General features: G+C 48.8%; 7 protein-coding genes and 1 pseudogene across 7 annotated transcripts, besides 23 other annotated features; all 8 read left to right on the top strand.

The window, feature by feature from the left end:
• Nucleotides 1-19,730: part of a sequence feature (heterozygous, Esmeraldo-like haplotype) that runs on past the window's edge.
• Nucleotides 3-54: a sequence feature (T-rich).
• Nucleotides 557-580: a microsatellite.
• Nucleotides 728-755: a microsatellite.
• Nucleotides 824-867: a microsatellite.
• Nucleotides 915-957: a sequence feature (AT_rich).
• On the top strand, nt 1,123-3,414 carry Tc00.1047053509965.90 (hypothetical protein, conserved; the record flags this gene model as incomplete). Its single annotated transcript, XM_815134.1, has 1 exon — nt 1,123-3,414. One exon carries the CDS (start codon nt 1,123-1,125, stop codon nt 3,412-3,414), a length of 2,292 nt encoding a protein of 763 aa, XP_820227.1.
• Nucleotides 3,677-3,699: a microsatellite.
• Nucleotides 3,834-7,292, top strand: Tc00.1047053509965.70 (hypothetical protein, conserved; the record flags this gene model as incomplete). Its single annotated transcript, XM_815133.1, has 1 exon — nt 3,834-7,292. One exon carries the CDS (start codon nt 3,834-3,836, stop codon nt 7,290-7,292), a length of 3,459 nt encoding a protein of 1,152 aa, XP_820226.1.
• Nucleotides 7,508-7,528: a microsatellite.
• Tc00.1047053509965.60 (NUDIX hydrolase, putative) lies at nt 7,729-8,502 on the top strand (the record flags this gene model as incomplete). The annotated part of the gene is made up of 1 exon (XM_815132.1): nt 7,729-8,502. The coding sequence occupies one exon, from the start codon at nt 7,729-7,731 to the stop codon at nt 8,500-8,502; it is 774 nt and encodes a 257-aa protein (XP_820225.1).
• Nucleotides 8,890-9,381, top strand: Tc00.1047053509965.50 (hypothetical protein, conserved; the record flags this gene model as incomplete). Its single annotated transcript, XM_815131.1, has 1 exon — nt 8,890-9,381. One exon carries the CDS (start codon nt 8,890-8,892, stop codon nt 9,379-9,381), a length of 492 nt encoding a protein of 163 aa, XP_820224.1.
• Nucleotides 10,161-10,197: a sequence feature (A-rich).
• Nucleotides 10,475-10,503: a microsatellite.
• Tc00.1047053509965.40 (ubiquitin hydrolase, putative) lies at nt 10,790-13,057 on the top strand (the record flags this gene model as incomplete). Its single annotated transcript, XM_815130.1, has 1 exon — nt 10,790-13,057. One exon carries the CDS (start codon nt 10,790-10,792, stop codon nt 13,055-13,057), a length of 2,268 nt encoding a protein of 755 aa, XP_820223.1.
• Nucleotides 13,434-13,474: a sequence feature (CT-rich).
• Nucleotides 13,578-13,658: a sequence feature (T-rich).
• Nucleotides 14,088-14,127: a microsatellite.
• Nucleotides 14,239-14,387: a sequence feature (A-rich).
• Nucleotides 14,488-14,517: a sequence feature (AT_rich).
• Nucleotides 14,542-14,581: a microsatellite.
• On the top strand, nt 14,647-14,907 carry Tc00.1047053509965.30 (small nuclear ribonucleoprotein Sm-E, putative; the record flags this gene model as incomplete). Its single annotated transcript, XM_815129.1, has 1 exon — nt 14,647-14,907. The coding sequence occupies one exon, from the start codon at nt 14,647-14,649 to the stop codon at nt 14,905-14,907; it is 261 nt and encodes an 86-aa protein (XP_820222.1).
• Nucleotides 15,182-15,238: a sequence feature (A-rich).
• On the top strand, nt 15,462-17,495 carry Tc00.1047053509965.20 (uncharacterized protein; the record flags this gene model as incomplete). The annotated part of the gene is made up of 1 exon (XM_815128.1): nt 15,462-17,495. The coding sequence occupies one exon, from the start codon at nt 15,462-15,464 to the stop codon at nt 17,493-17,495; it is 2,034 nt and encodes a 677-aa protein (XP_820221.1).
• Nucleotides 17,564-17,622: a sequence feature (A-rich).
• Nucleotides 17,992-18,014: a microsatellite.
• Nucleotides 18,113-18,150: a microsatellite.
• Nucleotides 18,239-18,300: a microsatellite.
• Nucleotides 18,483-18,512: a microsatellite.
• Nucleotides 18,661-18,692: a microsatellite.
• Tc00.1047053509965.10 lies at nt 18,766-19,730 on the top strand (annotated as a pseudogene; the record flags this gene model as incomplete).

Raw genomic sequence — 19,730 nt, 5'->3', positions numbered from 1 at the left:
ACAAGAAGAAGAAGAGGAAGAAAAGAAAAAAAAAACAAAAAAAAAAAAAACAAACAGCAGCAACAACAATAACTTCTCCATTATTTCACTGTTTGCAGAGTTGAGACGTAAAGGAAATTGCGAAACTTAAGAAAAGAAAAAAAGAAATTTACATGCAAATAATGCAACGTATAGAACGACAGGCAAAGAGGAAGAAAAGGGAGAAAAAGGAGGGGAGAGAGAGAGGGAGGATATATATATATATATGTGCAGGGAACTGTGAGGAGAACGAGAAGGAAGGAAAGAAAACAGAAATAAAATGTACGGCAGGCTGTGCCTTGTGCGGTGGAAAAAGCTAAACAGAGGAGTAATAAAGAAGGAGACTGGAGAATCAGAAGGCGAAGAGGTGGCGGTGGTGGCTGCCCGAGCCCTCAGGCTTTAACCGGGTGGGGTGGTGGGTCATTAGTCGCCACCCCGTCACCGGAGGGGGCAGACGTTCAAAAAATTTTTTTTTCTTACTTTTTTTTTTTTCGTTTCAGGGGGGAAGAGGGAGACAACTCCCTGGCTCTGTATTTCTTTTATGTTTTTGTTTTTGTTTTTGCATGTTCTATATCTGTTTTGAAGTCTGCTGTGACATGTAACCGTGACAAGGGAATGCGCAGGTGAAGAGGGAGAGGGAGAGAGAGGGTTGGGGGGTTGGGGCAAAATGAAAGGTCTCCTCCCCCATCCCCCTTCTTTGATTTTTGTGTTTCTTTCTCTCTCTTTTTCTTTCTTTCGTGAATATCAATCTCTCTAGACAAACACGTCTTTTGGATTAAGTGTACCACCTCCCGTCATCTATCTAATATATATATATATACATACATGTATATATATATCCATATCTATTTCTTTTCAAGACCGCGTATGAGGAAACGTCATGATTGATTTGGACCTTTTTTTTTTTTAAATGTTTTTATTTTTGTATATATATATATTCCCTAGGGGGGTCGAATTGGATCTTGTGATTTTTAATTCACCTCCTTCCTTTTTTTTTTTTTTTGTGTGTGTGTTTACCCGCAAGAATTCCTTCTTGTGGGAGCAGTTGAAAAGCGAAAGGGGTCGGGACGTCGCGCAGAGAAGAGCGGTGGGGGCGGAAGAGGCATGCAGGGCTCCAGTCGACGTCACGGTCGCGATGAGGGGAACGATGAGGAATTTGACAAACAGAGAGATCGCAAGCAGCGGCGACGTGGCGATCGCGAGGCGCGGAAAGAGGCACGCATTATGGCACACGAAAAATGGGTGGAGCAGCGGCGTATCATGAGGGAACGGATGCGTAAAGCACGAGAAATGAAGCGGCAGAATCGAAAAGAGACACACCGAAAACGGTTTGCAACATCAGATGCATCCGCTTTTCCACCACGCAGAGCCACGAAGGTGACTAAGAGCATGAAGACTGCCAGTAGACATGGAAAGACACTTGCGGATACCTTGGATGCTGGGGATGCTCGCTCATCTCTCAGGGCCTTTGCCTCTCAGAAGGGGCCCTCGCCTCCACACGAAGAGGAGCATTCGCCAATGGCACTTGCCAATACGACAACATCAGCATCGGTGGCAGAAGTAACAACTATTGCTAGTGCTACGGGAACCAATTCAGCCAAATACATCCCACCGACACTGCGAGGTAAGACAACACGAGAAAAAAACGCTTCTCTGGATGAAATTACACGGCGTATCATTAACAAACTCACTGTGCACAATGTGGTGGATCTGACAAGGGAGACCTCAGAGATTTTTGGTGGGGCCGTTAAAGGGACTTCACGGGCGTCTGTGCTGCGTAGCCTCTCAGAACACATTAACTGCATATGTATGCTGGACACAGGACCCCTAACACCGATTGCGAGTTTGCCGTTTGCGGGGCTTATTCGCGGACTGCAGCTGCTGCACGGCAATGTGGTGGGATCCGAGTTAATAGAGAGTCTATGTTTTGCGCTTCAGGAACACCTTAACAAGTACAATGAGACAAGTGCATCAAATGGTGCTATGGTACTTGCTCATCTTTACGTTTTAAATGCTGTGGATTCATTGCTTATATCCAGTTTTATACGTTTTGCACTACAAATGAAGGGCCATCAAGGGGTCTGCGCCGCGGCTTGCACTTTGACGCTTCTTCGTGCGTGTGGTGAGAAACTCCTGAAGGAGGCACCAGGTCAAATGGAACAGGCACTGACGGAGGCAAAGTCCTACAAGCGTCAACAAGAGTGTAACGTCCGTTACAGCACTCTTCTTAGTTATATTGCGGATATTTTGAGCGGGCACACGCGCAGCGCCAAGCGCACCGTGGATGAAGAAGAGGTTCCTGTTGAATTGTTGCTTAGTGACATGACTACATTGTTGCCTTCAGGTGGAAAGCCCAGCAACAGGCGTGTTCTTTATCGCATCATGAGTACAACGAGTGTGTTGACGGGGGTCACGTGGGCACGTATGATGCGCACGGATAAACCCCCTCGCTGGTTTGTCCTTGGAGCCTGGGATGATGTGGACGGCAATGAAAACTCGAGTGTTTTACCGAATTCCAATGCGGAGGCAATCTTTTCAGCCGATTCTGGGAGTGAAGATACGGATGACGAGGAGGATGAAGTGGAAGTCAAGGCCGAGCGTATTCGACAACTTCGTCAACAAGAAAGGGCCATATCAGGGCAACGGTTTAACACGGAAAATAAGCGTGAGGTGTTCCAAGCTCTCACAAATGCCTCGGATGATTTGGAGGCTTTCACGCTTCTTATTCACCGCGATCTTTCTTTTAGCCGCCTGCATGACACATTGGCTGTTGTGTTGCAATGCGCCTATCAAGAGAAGGTTTATAACCCGTATTATGCACAGGTTATTCAGCGATTTTGTAGTGCGAAGGAATCGTGCAAAAATACACTTCAGTTTGCCTTATGGGATATGTTCAAGTTGGTTCGCGTGGAGCCTGTCGATGTCACCGGGTACTTCAATCTTTCTTGTCTGCTTGCCCATCTCATTGAGGCGGGTGTGTTTACCCTTGCCGTTCTCCGAGGACTGGACCTGGATTGCACAAACAGGACGATTGGTCTGTTTACTCGCATTCTTCTTCTTCGTCTAATCTTCCAGTTGCCTCCTGCAAGGCTCGCGGAAGTATTCTTTGGCGGTGATGGATTTCGTGCGCACGACGTGAAGATCGACACCAGTGTCTTGCGATCCAATTTGTCCAAAGTCGTGGAGCGCTACTTTGTGGACGAGCGGGAGGCCGGGAAATGGATCCCAAATTTCTACGACGTGGTTGCCAGAGGTACTTTCTTTGATGTACATCGGCGCGACGGTCCTGAGGGTATTGGTGGTGATGAAGGGGTCATGGATGATGAGACGCGCCTTCAGCTTTTTATGAAAAGGATTCAGGTTGTGTTCAAGGCATTGCGGGACGGCATCTCATGAGAGGGTTAGGGTGCAAATTTGAGAATTACGAGGAATAACTTGACGTCTAAAATATGGATGATGATGATGATAAAAGAGAGGGGTGTTGTTATTATGAATTCCCCTGTTTGTGTTTTACCCACTTTCTCTCTCTCTTTTTTTTTTTTTTTTTTTGTAACGCCCATACATGAATTTGTTTGTATTAAGTGCTTATGGCTTCTGTTTCTCTGTCGTGTTGCTTTATGTTTCTCCTTTGACGTGTATTTCGGTCCTGCTGCGCCTCTTTATTTATTTATTTGTTTATTTTGCGCCCAAACGGAGGCCGTGGGAAGAAGAAGGAAAGGAAGAGGAGGAGGGGTTTGGTGCCTGCCGTTGGCGGTGGTTTGAATTGCAAGGGGGCGGAGAGAGGGGTAGAAGTCAGGGGCTGAGGAGGAGAACTCATGCCACTCGCCGAGCAGAGGGGCTTACTCCCGCGTTGTGTTGCGGAGTTGAATGCCCACTTTCTGTCGGCCCGAGCTGACATTTTTACGAGAGGGACTCTGACCGTTGAGTTTGCCCCCATGATGTCTTCAGGCCTCTCAGGTAACGGGATAACGGGGGATGAGGGCATAAATAACCGCCACGCTGCGATACTGCTGACATTGTCGCCTCTCCACGAAATTGGCGAGGTTTCTGTGCGGCTTGAAAGAAGGGGAGAGGACACTGGTGACAGCATGGGAGAGTGTCACCAGCTACCGCTGAATAATTTGAAGTTGTGTGAAACAAAGCGGCGTGTCGTGCGCATTAACGATGGATGGAGGCCCGCTGTAGCATCGCCAGACATTCTCGCTGTGGATTCCGCTAGTTCCGTTGCTGTCGAGCATAAACTTGGCCTTGTGGAGGCGGAAGAAAAGAACGAGCCGAAAATAGATGAGGATAATGGCGCAGAGGAGGTTCTTGAGCTTGTTTTTGGTTCCAGCGACAGCGAGAATGACACCAAAGCTGGTGAGTACGATGATGCTGATGATTATGCCAACAAAAATTGTGAGAGCGTTGCGGAGGAGGGTCCACTTCACTCTGCGTTGCTAGAAGAGAGTGGCAACGACAACACAGGCCAACAGTTTGTGCTTAAACTGTGGCCGTTTCCTGCTAATGGAAAAGATACAATGGATGAGGGCGCGTGGTTCATATCGCGCTGTTGCATCGAAGTTAGGCTGCTTCCTCCATCACAGCTGGCGAGCCTCTCGTACCCTCGTTTAACAGTGTCATCAGCGGCAGGTAAAACGCACTTGAAGCAAGAGGAGGTGTGGGAGTTTGGTAGCGAAAATTATCTGTTGTTGGTGGGGCAGCGGTTTTACGATTACTTTATTTGTCCCCGCGTGGCGTACGCGGAAAGTGGACCGGATGCCGCGAGTTTTGCGGCCGTTGATGTCTATGTAACAGCACTGCGCCCCTTCTCAGATGCGATTGCAACTTCATGGGAGATTTTGCCCATGTGTTCTTTTCCAGTGCTACCGGAAGATTTAGTGTGCGCGTTTGTGAGATCACAACAGGGGGAAGTTGCATCTCTTGTAGCCGAGGAAACACATGCAGGGGTTCGATGGCGCGTGCAACACCACTCCGCGTATACAGTTTTGTCGTCCATCGATGAGGAAGATGCGAGTGACGGAAAGGATTTGTACTTTTTTAACTGCGATCACGTCTTGAGTGACTCTCTTTTTCCACTGATACGTCTGGCAGAAAAAGCCTGGGAGGAGACAAGCTCGCGGGCAGCGGTACGCGTGGATGCAAGTTTCTGCCGCAGGAAAACCACATGGGTTGTTACTGGCTGCAGTAACACGTTATTGAGCCTTCGACGTGGCACGTTGTGTACACGGGGAGCGGTGGTGTTGGTGGCGGATGTGCTGCGAACCGTGCGGAAAACTATGGCCTTGTCCACGCCCTTGTTTCAGGCGAATCTCCTGCGGGCAAAGGCGGCGGTGTTGAGCTCCGCCTTGGAGATGCTGTGGCGGATGTCCGCGGGGAATGGCGTTGCACCGGAGTTTGAGTTCACGCCCTCGAGCTCCGCTCTCACTCGTGGGTGGGCCCTCTGTTTGCTCTGCAACGAGTTTGGATGGACGGAACTGCTCTGTCAGGAGCGCCAGATTGCCCTAACCCATATTTCTGCCTCGTCCCAGTTGCACCCATGGTGGCTCACCCAACGGTATGTCCAAGAGACTCATGAAACACTAATGTTTTTATCCTCTGCCTTTGTGGTCGCTTCCATTCGTCAGAGGCGCCTTTTTCCATGGCAGTTTTTTGAGAAACACCGCAAATATAAACCATCGGTGGAGATGCTGGGCGAGTCAAACGTCATGGTCTCTAGTGGCATGCATCTTTTGCTTGTGCAGCAAATGTTGACGCAACGACGACATGAAGGAGGTGGTGGAGGTGTCGCCTCTCAGCCTGTGGTGTTCCATGGCTCTCTTTACTATGAAGGAATTAAACAGCATGCCACATGTTGCGATATTAATCTTCGCCTGAATTGTGTCAAGGCAAATGCCACAAATCGTTTGCGGATGCATGGCATGCGTCTTTCCCACTCACTTTGGGGGATTGATGTTCCGTTCACCGTTGTGTTTTTCGCTGTGGATGCATCAGAGGCGTCTCAGATGGCACCGGAAGGAGTGCGAAAGGAAAAGAGACTCCAGTGCCACGTCACACACGTGTTGCCCTGCTGCTGGAGGGTTTCTGGCCTAAAGTGGGCGAGAGGAGTTGATCAGCAGGCATCCTTCTCTTTCCTGGGGACGGTGGCTGAAAATTTCGACAGGGATTTTGTGAAGAAGAAGGAGACGATGGAGAAGGAAGAAAGTGAAGAGGGTAACGACGAACCGCTTTTCATGAAAATTCCCATGTTGGTGCTAAATCTGAAAATTGTTCCAGCCGCGTTGTCAATAAGTGTTCAACATGACTGGTTTTGGTTAAATTTAATTTCGCCCCTGGATGCATTGGCACGTCAGGTCATCCTGCAGCGCATCATGGAAGAGTCTGTGCGGGAGGGCGAGAATAAAGTCGAGGAGACGGATCTTATTTTTACACCGCTGATGAATCAACTGCTGGAGGGCGTTGTTGGGGATCACTGCTGTGCATCCGCTAAGTCAGAAGGAAATTTGCCTGCCACGCTTTTTCTATCGGCTTTAAAGACTGTGGATCTTGGTTTCACGGCTATCCGGTCTCGGATTCGCCCCGGTTTGTACACCCGTTTTACGCGTCTCGTGTTGAAACTCAACTTGACTGCCTCGGTCGCTACGGACCCTGCGGGCGCATTGAGGCGGAGTTGTGGTGACGATGAGAGGTGTCGACTGCCCGGGGTTGTGATGGGCGTGGAGGAGAAGATGTTAAGTCATCTTCGGACGGTGGAGGCGTATGATGCTTCTTTGCCGCGCCCAAACCCACGAAGGCGGCAGCGGCAAGAAGAGGAAAATGAAGGACAAGGAAAAAAACTGGGACCACGATTGGTATTGAGTCTGAGAAGGCGATCAGTTGTCCAGCGGGCGGAGGAGGAAAAGGGCCATCAAGAGATGAAGGTGAAGAATAGGCTCGAGATGACGTCGTTAGACAATCCTGCCGATTTGGCAGCCATGGTTGGTCGCATTATTACGAAAGGCGCTGAATCCAACGTGGCGGACGATACTTTTCTTGCGGCACGCTCAGCCGCCTTGTCGCTGGTGCTGCCGTTGTGGCTACTGTTGCACAGTCGGCCCGACATGTCTGAAGCGCAGCAGGCGGCGTTATGTGACGGAGCGGAGGACATCTACGAATCCCTCCGAGACAGCGCTGTCGCTAATGACTTGGACCCCGTCCTGTTGAAGGGGTACGAGTGCCTTGCGCAGAAGGCGGAGTCGAGAAAGGGACAGAGAGACTGCTCCGGTCATCCATAGCTCTTCCTTTTTACGGGGTGTTTGCGGGGCATTTTTTACTCTTTTTCTTCTTGGTGCATAGTTTTGTTATCATTTGCTTTTTTATTACTGTTTTTTTTTTTCTTTAATGTGCGTATTTGGCGTTATCTTTTTCTTTTTTAAATTGTCGTTGCTTTGCAAACTCGTTTAATTTCCAATAAATATATATAGTGGCATTACTACACACACACACACACAGAGAGAGAGAGAGAGAGAGACGTTTTTCTCTGTTTGTGTGTGAGTGTGTGAACGCCGAGGAAGGCGTGGAGGAGTTGTACTGGAGGGTTATTAGGAGGCAGGCGATCCTTTTCTCTTTCCCTAACTGTCCCAACTGACGTATAAAAGTTCGTACGTACTCATAGTGAGGGAAAGGGGAAGATAAAAATAGTTCTTAGGCGTGGGGGAGGCAGCACAGTAGATGAGTCTGACAACTCATGATGCATTCAGCGCTGTTGCCGGTAGGCATCAGACTCAAATACCTGTCCTGGAGTGCACCTCCGATGATGAGGTTGTCGTTGTTGCCTTCGATGGTTTGAGGTACCGTCGCAGCGTGTGTGTTGTCATCATGAATGATCGGGGTCAATTTTTGGGGTGCCGGCGCTGCGATAACCGGCAGTTCTTACAGTTTGTTCAAGGCGGTGCAAAGTCGCATGAGACCGTTCAGCAGACGGCGGAGCGCGAGGTGTTTGAGGAGATTGGGCTACCCGCGAAACACCTCCGCTTCGTCGCGGAAATTTTGCCCAAAACAGTGGGACGCGAGGCACGGGCCGCTTTTCGCTACAGGTCAAAGACGTGGCGGAAGAAGGACATCATAGGGCAAGAGCTTTACCCGCTGCTTTACCTTGCGGAAACGGAGGTGGTTTATCTGTTGCACTTTAAGGCCGTTCCGGGTGTGCGACAGGAGTTCTGCGAAGCCAAGTGGATGACACTTGAGGAGCTCATGCAGAACTGCCCGCCCTCGAAAGCAGCGGTGATGGCAAACATCTGCATGGCCGTTGCATCGTTTGCGCGTGGCGGTTTGGGGAATGGCTCCGAATTGAATATTTGCGGGGGGAACGCCCCGCAGTTAGTTGGCACCGTGCAGGGGACAGACGTTAGGAATGACGGGACCGCACCGGGTAGAGGAAATACCGGCGGCGATGGCGGCCATCGGAATCGCCGAAGAAGAAAGCCACGAGTGCAACAGGAGTGATGAAATGGGCGGGGCTCTTCACCCCTGCGGGAGGCAAACGAAAGGCTGAGAAGAATAAAAAGAAAGTAAAGAAACAAACAAAAATGCTTACAAAATTGAGATGTTCACGTGTGTATTTCTTTGCGTTTATGCTTTTTTTTTTTTGCGTGTGTGATGCTTCTTTGTTTTTCTCTGTTTTTGATGCCTACATTTACATGTCATTATTATTGTTATTTACTTCTATGCATTTATTGCCTTTTTTTTCTCTTTCCTCTCTTTCTTTCTGTGTGTGTATGTGCTTCCGTTTGGTTTGTGCTTTCGTTTTTCTTGAATAGGGGGGCTGAGGGTGTGTGTGTGTGTTAACGACGGCGTCATTGGCCGTTGTTGGTTGTGGGCTGGCTTGCCGACATGTATCGAGTCTCCGCGTCACCGCAACGACTTTTGTGTGGATTCAGCTTAACCTTTTTGTGTCGCTCCAATGTCTCCTTGCTCATTCCCTTCCGACTTCTCATGATGGTCGTGCACTTCACCGCCCTCGTGTGTGTGTCAGACGGGAGTGATGCGATGATCCGAGGCGGTTCTTTACCCTCCAACTACATGGAGAGTGAATATAGATTTCTGCGCCGCGCAACAGATGGCTTTCTGGCTGGGAGCTTTCTGTGCCTGTTCTTCAATGTTTGGGGCGTGGTGACGGCTCGTACGCTCCGTTCGGGTTTGTTGAACATCATGCATGGCTGCTTTCACGCTGCCGCAGCTGTGCTATTGATCGTCGCCTGGCACATGCAAGAACGGGCTGAGCGCATCTGGCATGTATTCTACATATTCAGCGTTATCCCAACGGGGCTGGAGGCGATTGCTTTGTGCGAGTCCTACTGTCGTGGCACGGACAACTTTTTTTAACGGACTTATTCAGACGCGTTTCTTGCACGTGTTGTGGATCAGCTCGTCATTTCTGAAAGAAATTTTTTTTTTCTAGCACGCACTTTTGTGTTTGTATGTGTGATATTTGATCTTTGCCGTGTGCGCGACACTTAGCGCGGATGTGTACTTCACTCTTTCTTACGAAACTCCCTCCGGGATGGTGGGGCGGGCTATGTACCGACTTTCTTATTGTTTTTATTTTTATTTTTTTGCTTTGATTTTTTTGACAGGTGCGCATGTAGCGTGTTTAGGTACCCAACCAGAGCCATGACGCATCACACGTTCCTCATCCTCCACGTTGGTGAGTGCGACGTCCATGCGGGAAGGCGGCAGTTGTTGCGCAATGCGTCCATGTCTTTTGAGACGCCTTTGTCGTGTTGAGCCCTATTATTGTGTTTACACGACTTCCTCCACCTATATGTATGATGAGAAACCGATGATTTTGTAATTGTTCCTTGACTCCCTATGGAGTGTGATATTTCACTTTAATCGACAAGAACCCTTTAACACTGATGTCTCCTTTTCTTTCTATTTCCCTTTCTCAGTTTGCGTGTGCCCCCCTCCCTTGCTTTGCTTCCGTGTTAAAGCACAAGCAATCGTGATTCCTGTTGGCTTTTTGTTGCTGCTGCTGCGGGGGTTATCAAGGCTGTGCGAGATAGTGATATATGCATGTGTGTGTGTGTGTGTGGAGCAAAGTAGTAGTCGCACTGTTTTTGGTTCTCGGGTTGTAACTATTCGCCACGCCTGCGCCACCGCCCTTTTCTCTTTTCTTTTCCCTCTTTTTTTTTTTTTTTTGCATGATTGCCCCTCTATTCCTCGTTCTCTCTTTTTTGCCTACTTCTGCAGTGTCACGGCTGTGTACTGAAAGGAAGAATCATCATCAGTGGAAAATAAACGCGTTAGGTTGGAGTGGCAACAGCATTAACAAGGAAACGAAGAAGAGGGGGTGGGGGGAGGGGGGGAAAGAAAAGAAAAGGCCGATAAAGGGGGAACGACGGCAGGACGAAGAAGGCAAAGGTGAGAAAAAACAACAACAAAGTAAGCGAGGAGAAATTCGCGCGTTCAAAAGCAAAAAACAAAACAAAACAAAACAAAACAAAAATTAAGAAAAGGAGAGAAAAAGGCAAAAAAAAAAGGCGAGAGTTGACTGGCCAGGAAACCGGGACTGTGGAGCGACGTTTTACGAGCTTCCCGGCATCAAGTGGCGCGAAGGCGGTGTGTGTTTGTGGAGGAATAAAAAAAAAAAAAAAAGGGTGGGGAAGAGGGTATCACACGCAACGTTAATATTTCACTCGACATCTAAAATTTATTCAAGACGTCGCTGGTAAACTTCGGAACAGGAAGGAACCGGGCAACTCTTTTGTCTGAAGGCAAGCGTGCAAAGAGAATGCTCTGCTCCTGCACCGAACGGGTAGACCCGCAGCGTTTGCGGGTGAAGTTTGCAAATGCATGGCTAAAGGAGGGAGTTTTGACCTCAGAACCCTTGACAATGTACTGCACCTTGTGTGAGCAGCGGGGGCTTATGTCTGGCAAGACGAAGAGCAAAACAAAACTGCACGGCTTTAGCATTTTCCGAAAAACGAGGGATGAGGCAGATGGCTCAGGGGAGAATGCATTGGATGATCTCTTCTTGTGTTTCACATGTACCATGTGCTTTTGTGCGGCACATGCAAAGATCCATGAAGAAGAACAGAGAAGAGCTGCCATGGCTGGCAACAGCAATCGTGGAAAACGTCACTTTTTATTTTTTGCTGTTCCATTTTGGGCAAAGACGGTGGGAACTTATACCCCGTCAGGGAAAAACAAAACTCTGTTTCCCACTTTTCACGTAGATGACCTCGAGCATATACGTGAGTCGGGCCCCCTGACGCTTGAAAAGGAGGCTGCCATTGTCTTCCGTCCAAGCGGTGATTCACATGGGTGGGTTTATAATGTATGGTGTACGCATTGCAGCGAGAAGCCGGCTCCACTTCGCTTCTCCGAGTTTCAGGAGTCCGACCCACTTCATGTACACATCAAGCTGTTAGGTGATATTATTGCAAGGCTTCGTTTTCTTTTCTATGAGGGAATTCGAATAGAACTACCCGCCGAATGGTCTGCATTAAACCAGGGCAATTTCCACACAGGGGAGTCCTCGTCCTATCCACGTGCTTGCGGGGACATTTATGCTAACCGTAATACTTTGCATGATTTGGATGTTCACGCGAGTGGCACTTCTTCTATGGGCACATCCTCTTTTGCATTGCGAGGGTCAAAAGGGGACGGTGAGGCTCTTGTGTTAGCACATGTTGCTGGTATTGAGAATCATCGGAACACTTGCTACTTTAACTCTGTCTTGCAATGTGTTCTTAAATGTAGATTTTTTACACGTCCACTGCTTTCTCTAGATGTTGGAGCTCTTCCGGGTCCGCTGAGTTATCGCATATATGCCATGGCTCGTCATCTTAGTGAACAGACCCTTGCGGACGTGCAGACACGTGCAGTTTATCCATTTGCACGTGCGGTATTACGTTGTCTATGTGAACTTGCCCCTCTCTTTGCGGAGGATGATCAGCAGGATTCCCAGGAACTCTTTTTGTGTATGATTAATGGTGTGGCCGATGAGTTTGACAAGGGCAAGTCCGAGGAGGAGAAGAAAAAAGGCCCACGATTATCTTTTGAGGGGGTTATGCGCACGGAGGTTGTCTGCACGCAGTGTGAAAGTCGTTTTCCACGTGAGGAGTTATTCATGGCCCTCTCGGTTCCTGTTGAAGACTCGATTGAGAGTGGGCTGCGCAAACTCTTTCGGCCGATGCATCTTCGGGAAAAGGATCAATATGCATGTGAAAGGTGTTTTAAAGGGCTTACGAAGGCGGAACAGGAGCGACACAACGCGGCTATCAGGGCGGAGAATGAAAGAAAAGAGAAGGCCAAGAAAAAGGCATCGGCCGAAGAGAAGCGGAGTCTTAACTGTGTATATTCTGACGCCGTTGTATCGACATCCATCAGTCGGTTGGGCGGTACATTGGCTCTGCACCTGCTGCGATTCCAATCGGACGGCCGCGACTTCCAAAAGGTTACCCGGAGCGTGGCGTTCCCCATGTCGCTTGACCTGGCACCGTTTGTATCAAAGGATGTGTTAAGGGAATACGAAATGGCACGTGGCCTCTCTGCTCTCCAGGCACGATTTCCACACGTACAACGTGATCGTTTGCTTCGCTTCTTTGAACACGCTAGCGGTGACCTTCAGAAGGCGGAACGGATGCTGATCGGGATGGAAGAAAAGGGTGCGTTGAACGGCGAGGATGATGCCCTGCTGGAGTTCAAAGCGGGACAAGGGGCGTCGGATGGCTCAATGCCAGGGATCACCACGTGTCGTTCAAGCGGACACACGAGCTGCGATGTGAGCCCCGCTGGCTTCTCTCCAGTGTCTTCTGTGATGAAAACAAATGATGTAGTGGGGGAAGGGCAGGAACCACTCCCGGCGCTTAAGCGGGAGCTTGTCGGCATCGTTGCACACCGCGGTTCTCTTCACGGCGGCCACTACATTGCATACGTGCGAGATGACAGCCGCCCGAATAGCTGGTTTCGCTGCGATGACGAGGATGTGGAAAGGGTAGACAAGGAATATGTTCTGCGTTGCCAATCAGAGGTATACATGTTGTTCTACGAGTAGCAAGGGGTGAAGAAGGCAAAAAGGGGGTTAGAACAGGCAACACGCGCCCTCAGACCTCATGGTGTTACAACTGTGTGCCTCCGGTAACACGCGGCCGGTCCGGGCGCTGGTTGGTACCGTCAGCCCTGCGCCAACAACCACGACCGCGTGAGGGAGACATGGCTGGCTTTCGGCTTCCCCCCGACGGTACGGGGCGATTGACACTGGCGTACCACGTTTAGGCAGCCGGCGTTGTCAGGGGAGCAGAAGAAGGGGGTAAAGATAAAAAAAAAAAAACCATTGAGAGGACAAGGGAGGGGGAAGCGGCAGGAAGAATATGCGGGACACGGGCGGACTTCCAAGGGGAGAAAAGAGGAAAGAAAACAACAACAACAACAAGCAAAAAAGAAACAAAAAAGAAAGAAAGAAAGAAGAAAAATAACTTGAATTGCGTGGTGTATTTGTATGGAGTGGGCGAGAGTAGAAGGAGGGAGAGGGGAAATAAATCCACCGATGGGCAACCCCACTCCTCTGAAGAACGAAAACAAAAAACAAAAAACACACACAAAAAAAAAAAAAGAAAAAAAAAAAAAAAGGAAAGAGAGAAAGAAAGACACAAAAACGGGAAAAGAAACAAATTATGGCGGGAGGAAAAAGAAGGCGGGGGGGGGACACACGTGTTGACGCCCCCTCACCTTCCCCCCAATCCCCAAAAAAGAAGAAGAAGAAAAAAAAAAAAACAGCGGCAATGGGGTAGCAGTGGTATAATAGATAATACGGTGTTAATAATAAGACTCCATCTCGTCTCCTTTTTTTTTTTTTTTTTGAATTGGTGAGGCTTGAAATTGTCACCTGGAAGTGCCTTGGCTGCTCCTCTTATTTTTACTGTTGCTTCGTCTTCCTTCATCTCCTTGTGCTTTTATTTTGCAATTTGGCGGTTGTGCGGATCGTTTTTCGTGGGTGGCTGTGAGTTTAGGCACTGCTGGCTGAGCGCCCTGTATTCTCGGTTGCTTGCATGTATATTTCTTTGCTTCTCCTGATTGAAGACCAATTTTTTTTTTTTTTTCTCGCTTTTTTTTTTTTTTTTTTTTCGCGGCTCGGTTTCTCGTCGTTGTCGTGTCATTATTCTCAGTGCTTCATCGGAGTTAACTCCCTCTTCGTGGCCCGGCCATTGCGATCTCCCCCCGACCGTCATCCTTCCATTTTCATTTACTTTTTTTTTTTTTTTTTTTGTGTTTCCCGCCCCTCACATCTGCCTGTCCCCTTTTTTTTCCTTTTTTTTTTTTGTGTACTTATTTTATTCCACCCTTCTATCTTTTTTTTTTTGTTCTTTTTTTGTTCCCCTCTTTCTGTCTGTGTGAGTTTGCGTGTTTGTTCCTCCCGAACCGTTGCACCGCCTGCCACGTGTTTCTTTCCCTCCTTCTCTCTCTTGGCTTAATACTTCTTGTCGGTTTTTTATTTTTTTTATTTTTTTTTAATTTGTGTCTCTGTGCCCCGGGCTTATGTTTTTTTTTTTTTTTTTTCTTTTTTTTTTCTTTTTCTTTTGTCCCCGCAGCAAGTCAAAAACACACACACACACACAGACAGGAAACGGTTGCGAGGGCGCGACGATGAGCGCGACGACGAAGCAGATGGTCAAGCCGACCAGCATTGTGCACCGGTACATGACGGAGGGACAACGCGTCTGCGTGTGGCTTGTGCACGATACAAAAATGAAGATTGAGGGCGTTATTTTGGGCTACGATGAGTTTATGAACGTGGTGCTTGGTGATGCCTCGGAGGTGCACCATAAGACAAAGGAGGTGGTGCACGTGGGGAAAATTCTTCTTCGCAGCGATAACATTGGCGTTATTCATCCCATAGGCGTATAGATGAAGCGAGGCGGTATCAGCCTTCCGTGATTCAACACCATCTTTGATACGTGCATATATATATGTATATGTATGCACATATTATAGCGTAATCTCGGCGCAACGGAATGGTTGAGAAAAGGGGGGAATAAAAGTTGCGCGGTTTGATAAGAGCGGAGATGAAAAGGGAAGAGAAGAAAAAACGCCTCTGTGTTGAATCCACCGTTTTCTAATGTGCGTGTCTCTGTTGGTGGACTGTGTCTACAGGTATGGGCAGGCACACATGCCGGATGCGTTTTTGCTTCTTTTTTTTTTTCTCTCTTTACCCATCTCTTTTTTTTTTTTTTTTTTTGGGTACATGCAGCTTTACGGCGGCGTGCTGTGGAGCGAGGCGTACGACCGCACCTCCCGTGAACTTGACGGAGAGTAGAACATAAATCCCACGGCCATTATTTTTGGCCGTTTTCTCTAGAGAGGATAAAAACAGTTTATTTAGATCATTCACGCGAGCTCCGTCTCATCGGAAACAAAAAGAAAAAAGACAACGAGAGGGGGAAAAGGGAGAAGAAGAGAACATGGGCTGCGGGGTGTCTCGCCAGCCTTTTAGCACGGAGCTGAGGCCGTTGCGTGCCACGAGGGAATGTGCACCCGGTGGCTTTGATTGTGCTGCCGGTTGTGGTGGCCACCCGAAACAAATTACGGGCGAATCCCACGAGAATGGCATTTCTTCGGAGCGTCCCTCACCCGATGGAGGTTCTGCCACCAAAAGTGACTCACCGCCGCCTCGTTTTTCGGCTGCCGAAACCGTCGTTGGTGGCAACAGCCATAGGGATGACAGCAGACATGAAGTCAAATTTTCTGTTGAATGGAACCGTTCCGTTTCACCCGTGCCTGGTCTCTCCGAGTACGCAACGCTCCCATTGCGTCATGTACACAAGAAGCTGAAGCACAATCATCGTGTGTTTAGAATATGCCTTACAGGTGGTCCTTGTGGGGGGAAGTCGACGCTTCTCACGCAGCTGCAGGCAAAGATGCCACAGCGCACAGGGTACAAAGTCTTTTGTGTCCCAGAGGCGGCGACGCTGCTTGTAACGGGCGGCATGGTTTGGAACAGTGACCTCATTGAGGAGCAGCAGTTGGCACTTATCCGCGTGCAAATAGGTCTGGAGGATCAGTTCTACAATGTGGCGATGGCTTCGGGAGCGCCAAGCATTGTCATTTCCGACCGTGGAACGATGGATGGAAGGGCGTTTTGCTCCGAGGAGATTTTTGAACGGATATTGCGACGTTTAAATGTAACACTAGAGACGCTACGAGATCGCTACGATGCGGTCATCCACCTTGTGACCGCTGCCAGTGGCGCCAAAGAGTACTACAATCTGGACAACCCAAGCCGCTATGAAAATGTTGAGGAGGCCGTTGAGTCTGATAAGAAGCTGCGGCAGGTGTACGTTGGCCACCCAATGCTGCGGATTATTGACAATTCCACGACGTTTGAAGAAAAGATGGAACGCGGGCTGTCGTTGGTTGGGCAGGTCATTGGGCAAAGGTTTTCAATGCAGAACACATCTTATTATTTGGTGCGTCATTGCCCGAAGGAATTGCCGGTACAGAGCGTCACATCCACACTCACCATCACGTTGTTGTGCAACAGCCAAATCAACGATGTTCGGCTTCTCATTCGACGTGAGCATCCCTCCGGTGAATGCATGTACTTTTTCAACTCCATCCGGTGCGCGGGCAAAGGCAATTCGTTTGGGCAGAAAGATGGATCAGAGGGCAGCGTCACGCGAGACGCATCCCCCGTGTGCCATGCGGAAATACAGGCTGTGCAAAGCGCCTTTATGGGGACCATGGAATCTGGCCAGCGTGTCAAGACCGAGCAACGTATCAGCAGTCGAGAGTATGCCACTCTGATTTGTAACCGCGACGCACAAAGGCATGATGTCGTTTTGAATGCTGTTCAGTTTATCCACGACGATGCGAGGTACGAGGTGACCACCATCGTGGAGCCGCCATGGGCAGCGGGAAAACAGGCATTGACGCTCGAGTGTGACGACCAAGAAAATGCGACATTCCCGTCGTTTGTCAAAGTGGACCGCGAGGTGCCGATTGACAGTCTCTCGACCGCTTTCCTGATATCCCATACGGAGATGGGGCCGCTTTACACATCACTTGTCTACGCTCCCGTTTTTACGCGCGGCATCTTGACGAGAGGAACACGTGCGGATACGGACGGCAGCTGTGCCACAAGCGACAGCGGCCACCGGACCCCGCGAGCCTCGAGGCGGAATGTTGAGGATGACGCGGATGAGAGGAAAGAGTTGATGAGGAGGAAGAAAAAGAAACGCGTTAAGCGCACTGCCGTGACGGATGAGGACGAGTCGTTGCCTCTGCAGAAAGCAGAGAAGAAGGCGGATTTTACCGCCACTGTGGTAGAGGCAGTGGACGCAAAAGAAATCCCCCCAAATCCTCCCAGTCCGTCCAACTTGGGGCCAACCGACGACACACCGAACTTACCACCAGTACCATCGGCATCAACAACTCCTCCTTTGCCCAGCGGTCCTCCCACCGCAAACCCTCGCGGGGCGATGACGGGGATGCACTAACGGCGCTGTTTGTTACCGCCATCACCAATGCTTACTCACTTTTAGATGTAACCGCTTAGATTCACCCCTTTTATTCATCACCTTTTTTTTATTTCTTATTATTATTATTATTTTTTTCTTTCTTGTTGGGGTGGAACGCATTTTGTACTGTCGTTTTACTTTTTATTGGGCGTGTTGGTATATTTTTAAAAATCTTTTTCTTTATATTGTTAATACCAATAACTGTCGTAGTTGGACTTTCCTTTTTTTTTTTTTTTTGGAGTTGTTTGCAGTACGCCATGACCACACCGTTGCTCCATTGACGGAGCGCATTTGTTTGTCTATTTATTGACGCTGGTGCGTGTGTGGCTATTTGGGCATTCATGAGACAAGACTGCAATACACACATGCTTCGTACGGTGTGCCTGTTTGTTGTCTTGATTACTTTTACGTTTGTAATGTTCTTAGGCGTGTTTAGAGATGTTATTGTTATTATTATTTTTGGATGAAGAGGCAGACACACACACACACACACACACAGCGATAAAAAGAGAAGGAGTACGTGCTGCTGCAGTGGAGGGGGGCGTTGTTCTGTTGTTCCATCATTCTGACATTGCCGAGAAGAAGACATCAAACGGAAGAAAAAAAAAAAAAAACAGAAACAAAAAAAAAAAAACGAAGAGGAGGCTGTCGCTGGCTGCACTGACGTTACTCCTTCCCTTTTATTATTTTTCTCCCCTCTTACTCTCTTGGTTTGTATTCAATGCGGGTATATATATATATATCTATATATCTGTCTGTCTTTGCGTGTGTGTGTGTGTGTGTGCTACTTACTTGAAGCCAATTGTTATATTTTTGTTTTTGTTTTCCTGCGGCGCCAGTAGGACGGGGGGAACGCAATTCTGCGTGGCGCTCTCATGTACTCTGCGCATGTGTCTTTTCTTTTCCGTGTCGCTTGTGGGTTGTGGGGCGCAAAGAGGGGGTGGCCGAGAGGAAAACACAAGTAATAAAAAAAAAAAAAAGAAAAAGAAAAAAAAAGCCGTCAGTACACGTGACACACGGAAGGGGAGTTGAAAAGGAAAGGCGAACAATAAAATAAAACACACGCAGACACAGAGACAAACAGCAGCAAAAGAGGGGGAGACAGAGTACATAGGGCGGTCAACGCGTTGGAAGCAAAGAAAACAACAAACAAACAAACAAAAAGAAACAAACAAAAAAGAAACCAGAAGGTTCAAAAGGCGAGGCGACACTTAAAATTTGGTTGGGACTTCAAAGCAGTACGATTGGGATGGAAAACGGTGCGGAGGGGTTGGTGCCGATTGAATGCCTTATTTGTGCTGCGACATGTGAGGCATTAGCCGTCTTCAAATGTGGACACTACGTGTGCTATGTCTGCGGGCTGCATATTCACTCCATTGATCACGGTGTGTGCCCAGTTTGCCGAGAAAAGGGCGAGACGGTCACTGTGACGTGCACTCCGCCAGGTGAGAACGATGATGAGGATAAATTCAGCGCCGAATTGATTCGGACGATGGAGGACGTGTCCAGGTTTGACAGTCACTTGCAGTGTTTTGTGCATGGCAAGGCCTTGGCGAATGAACTGAGAAAAATGTACGAGTATGTCTGTCCTGTGCCCAAATGCTGGTGTAGGGGTGTGCAGGAACCTTTCTGTGAGATGTATCCCCTGCACGAGCATTTAAAGACGGATCACGGGTTGGGGTATTGCACCATCTGTCTTCAGCATCGATCTGTGTTCCTGTGCGAGCATCAGGTGTACTCGAAGGAGAACTTACGGCTGCATATGGACGGGGTGTGCCCACACGACTCTCCCTCTTTCTTGGGGCACCCATTTTGCAGATTTTGTCCAAAGACACGCTTCTACGACGAGGACCATCTTCTTGAGCACATGAAGCAGCACCACTTTACATGTGATATATGCAACCGTGGCGAGTTTCTCTTTAGGTACTATGAAAATCGTAAAAAACTTCTTCAACATTTTGAGCGGGAGCACGAGTTGTGTGATCACCCCGCGTGTGCATCGCTGGATCCAATGATGAGAGTTTTTGTCTCCGACTTGGAGTTGGCGCTTCACAAGCAGCGCGTGCATGGTGTGCGCTCGCGACTGGCGCTCTTCACGACGGATGCCTCTTCCACAAACCCGTCTAGCAGTCTTCCCACCAGCACCACGCCCTGCAACGGGGTTCAACGCAAATGTCATCAGCATCACATTTGATTACGTGCCACAAGCAGGAG

The sequence above is a fragment of the Trypanosoma cruzi genome, genomic scaffold (assembly GCF_000209065.1).
Source record: "Trypanosoma cruzi strain CL Brener 1047053516553 genomic scaffold, whole genome shotgun sequence".
In the NCBI taxonomy this organism is placed as follows: Eukaryota; Euglenozoa; class Kinetoplastea; order Trypanosomatida; family Trypanosomatidae; genus Trypanosoma; species Trypanosoma cruzi.
Note: the sequence above shows the minus strand (reverse complement) of the source record. Positions and strands in the feature narration are given on the sequence as shown.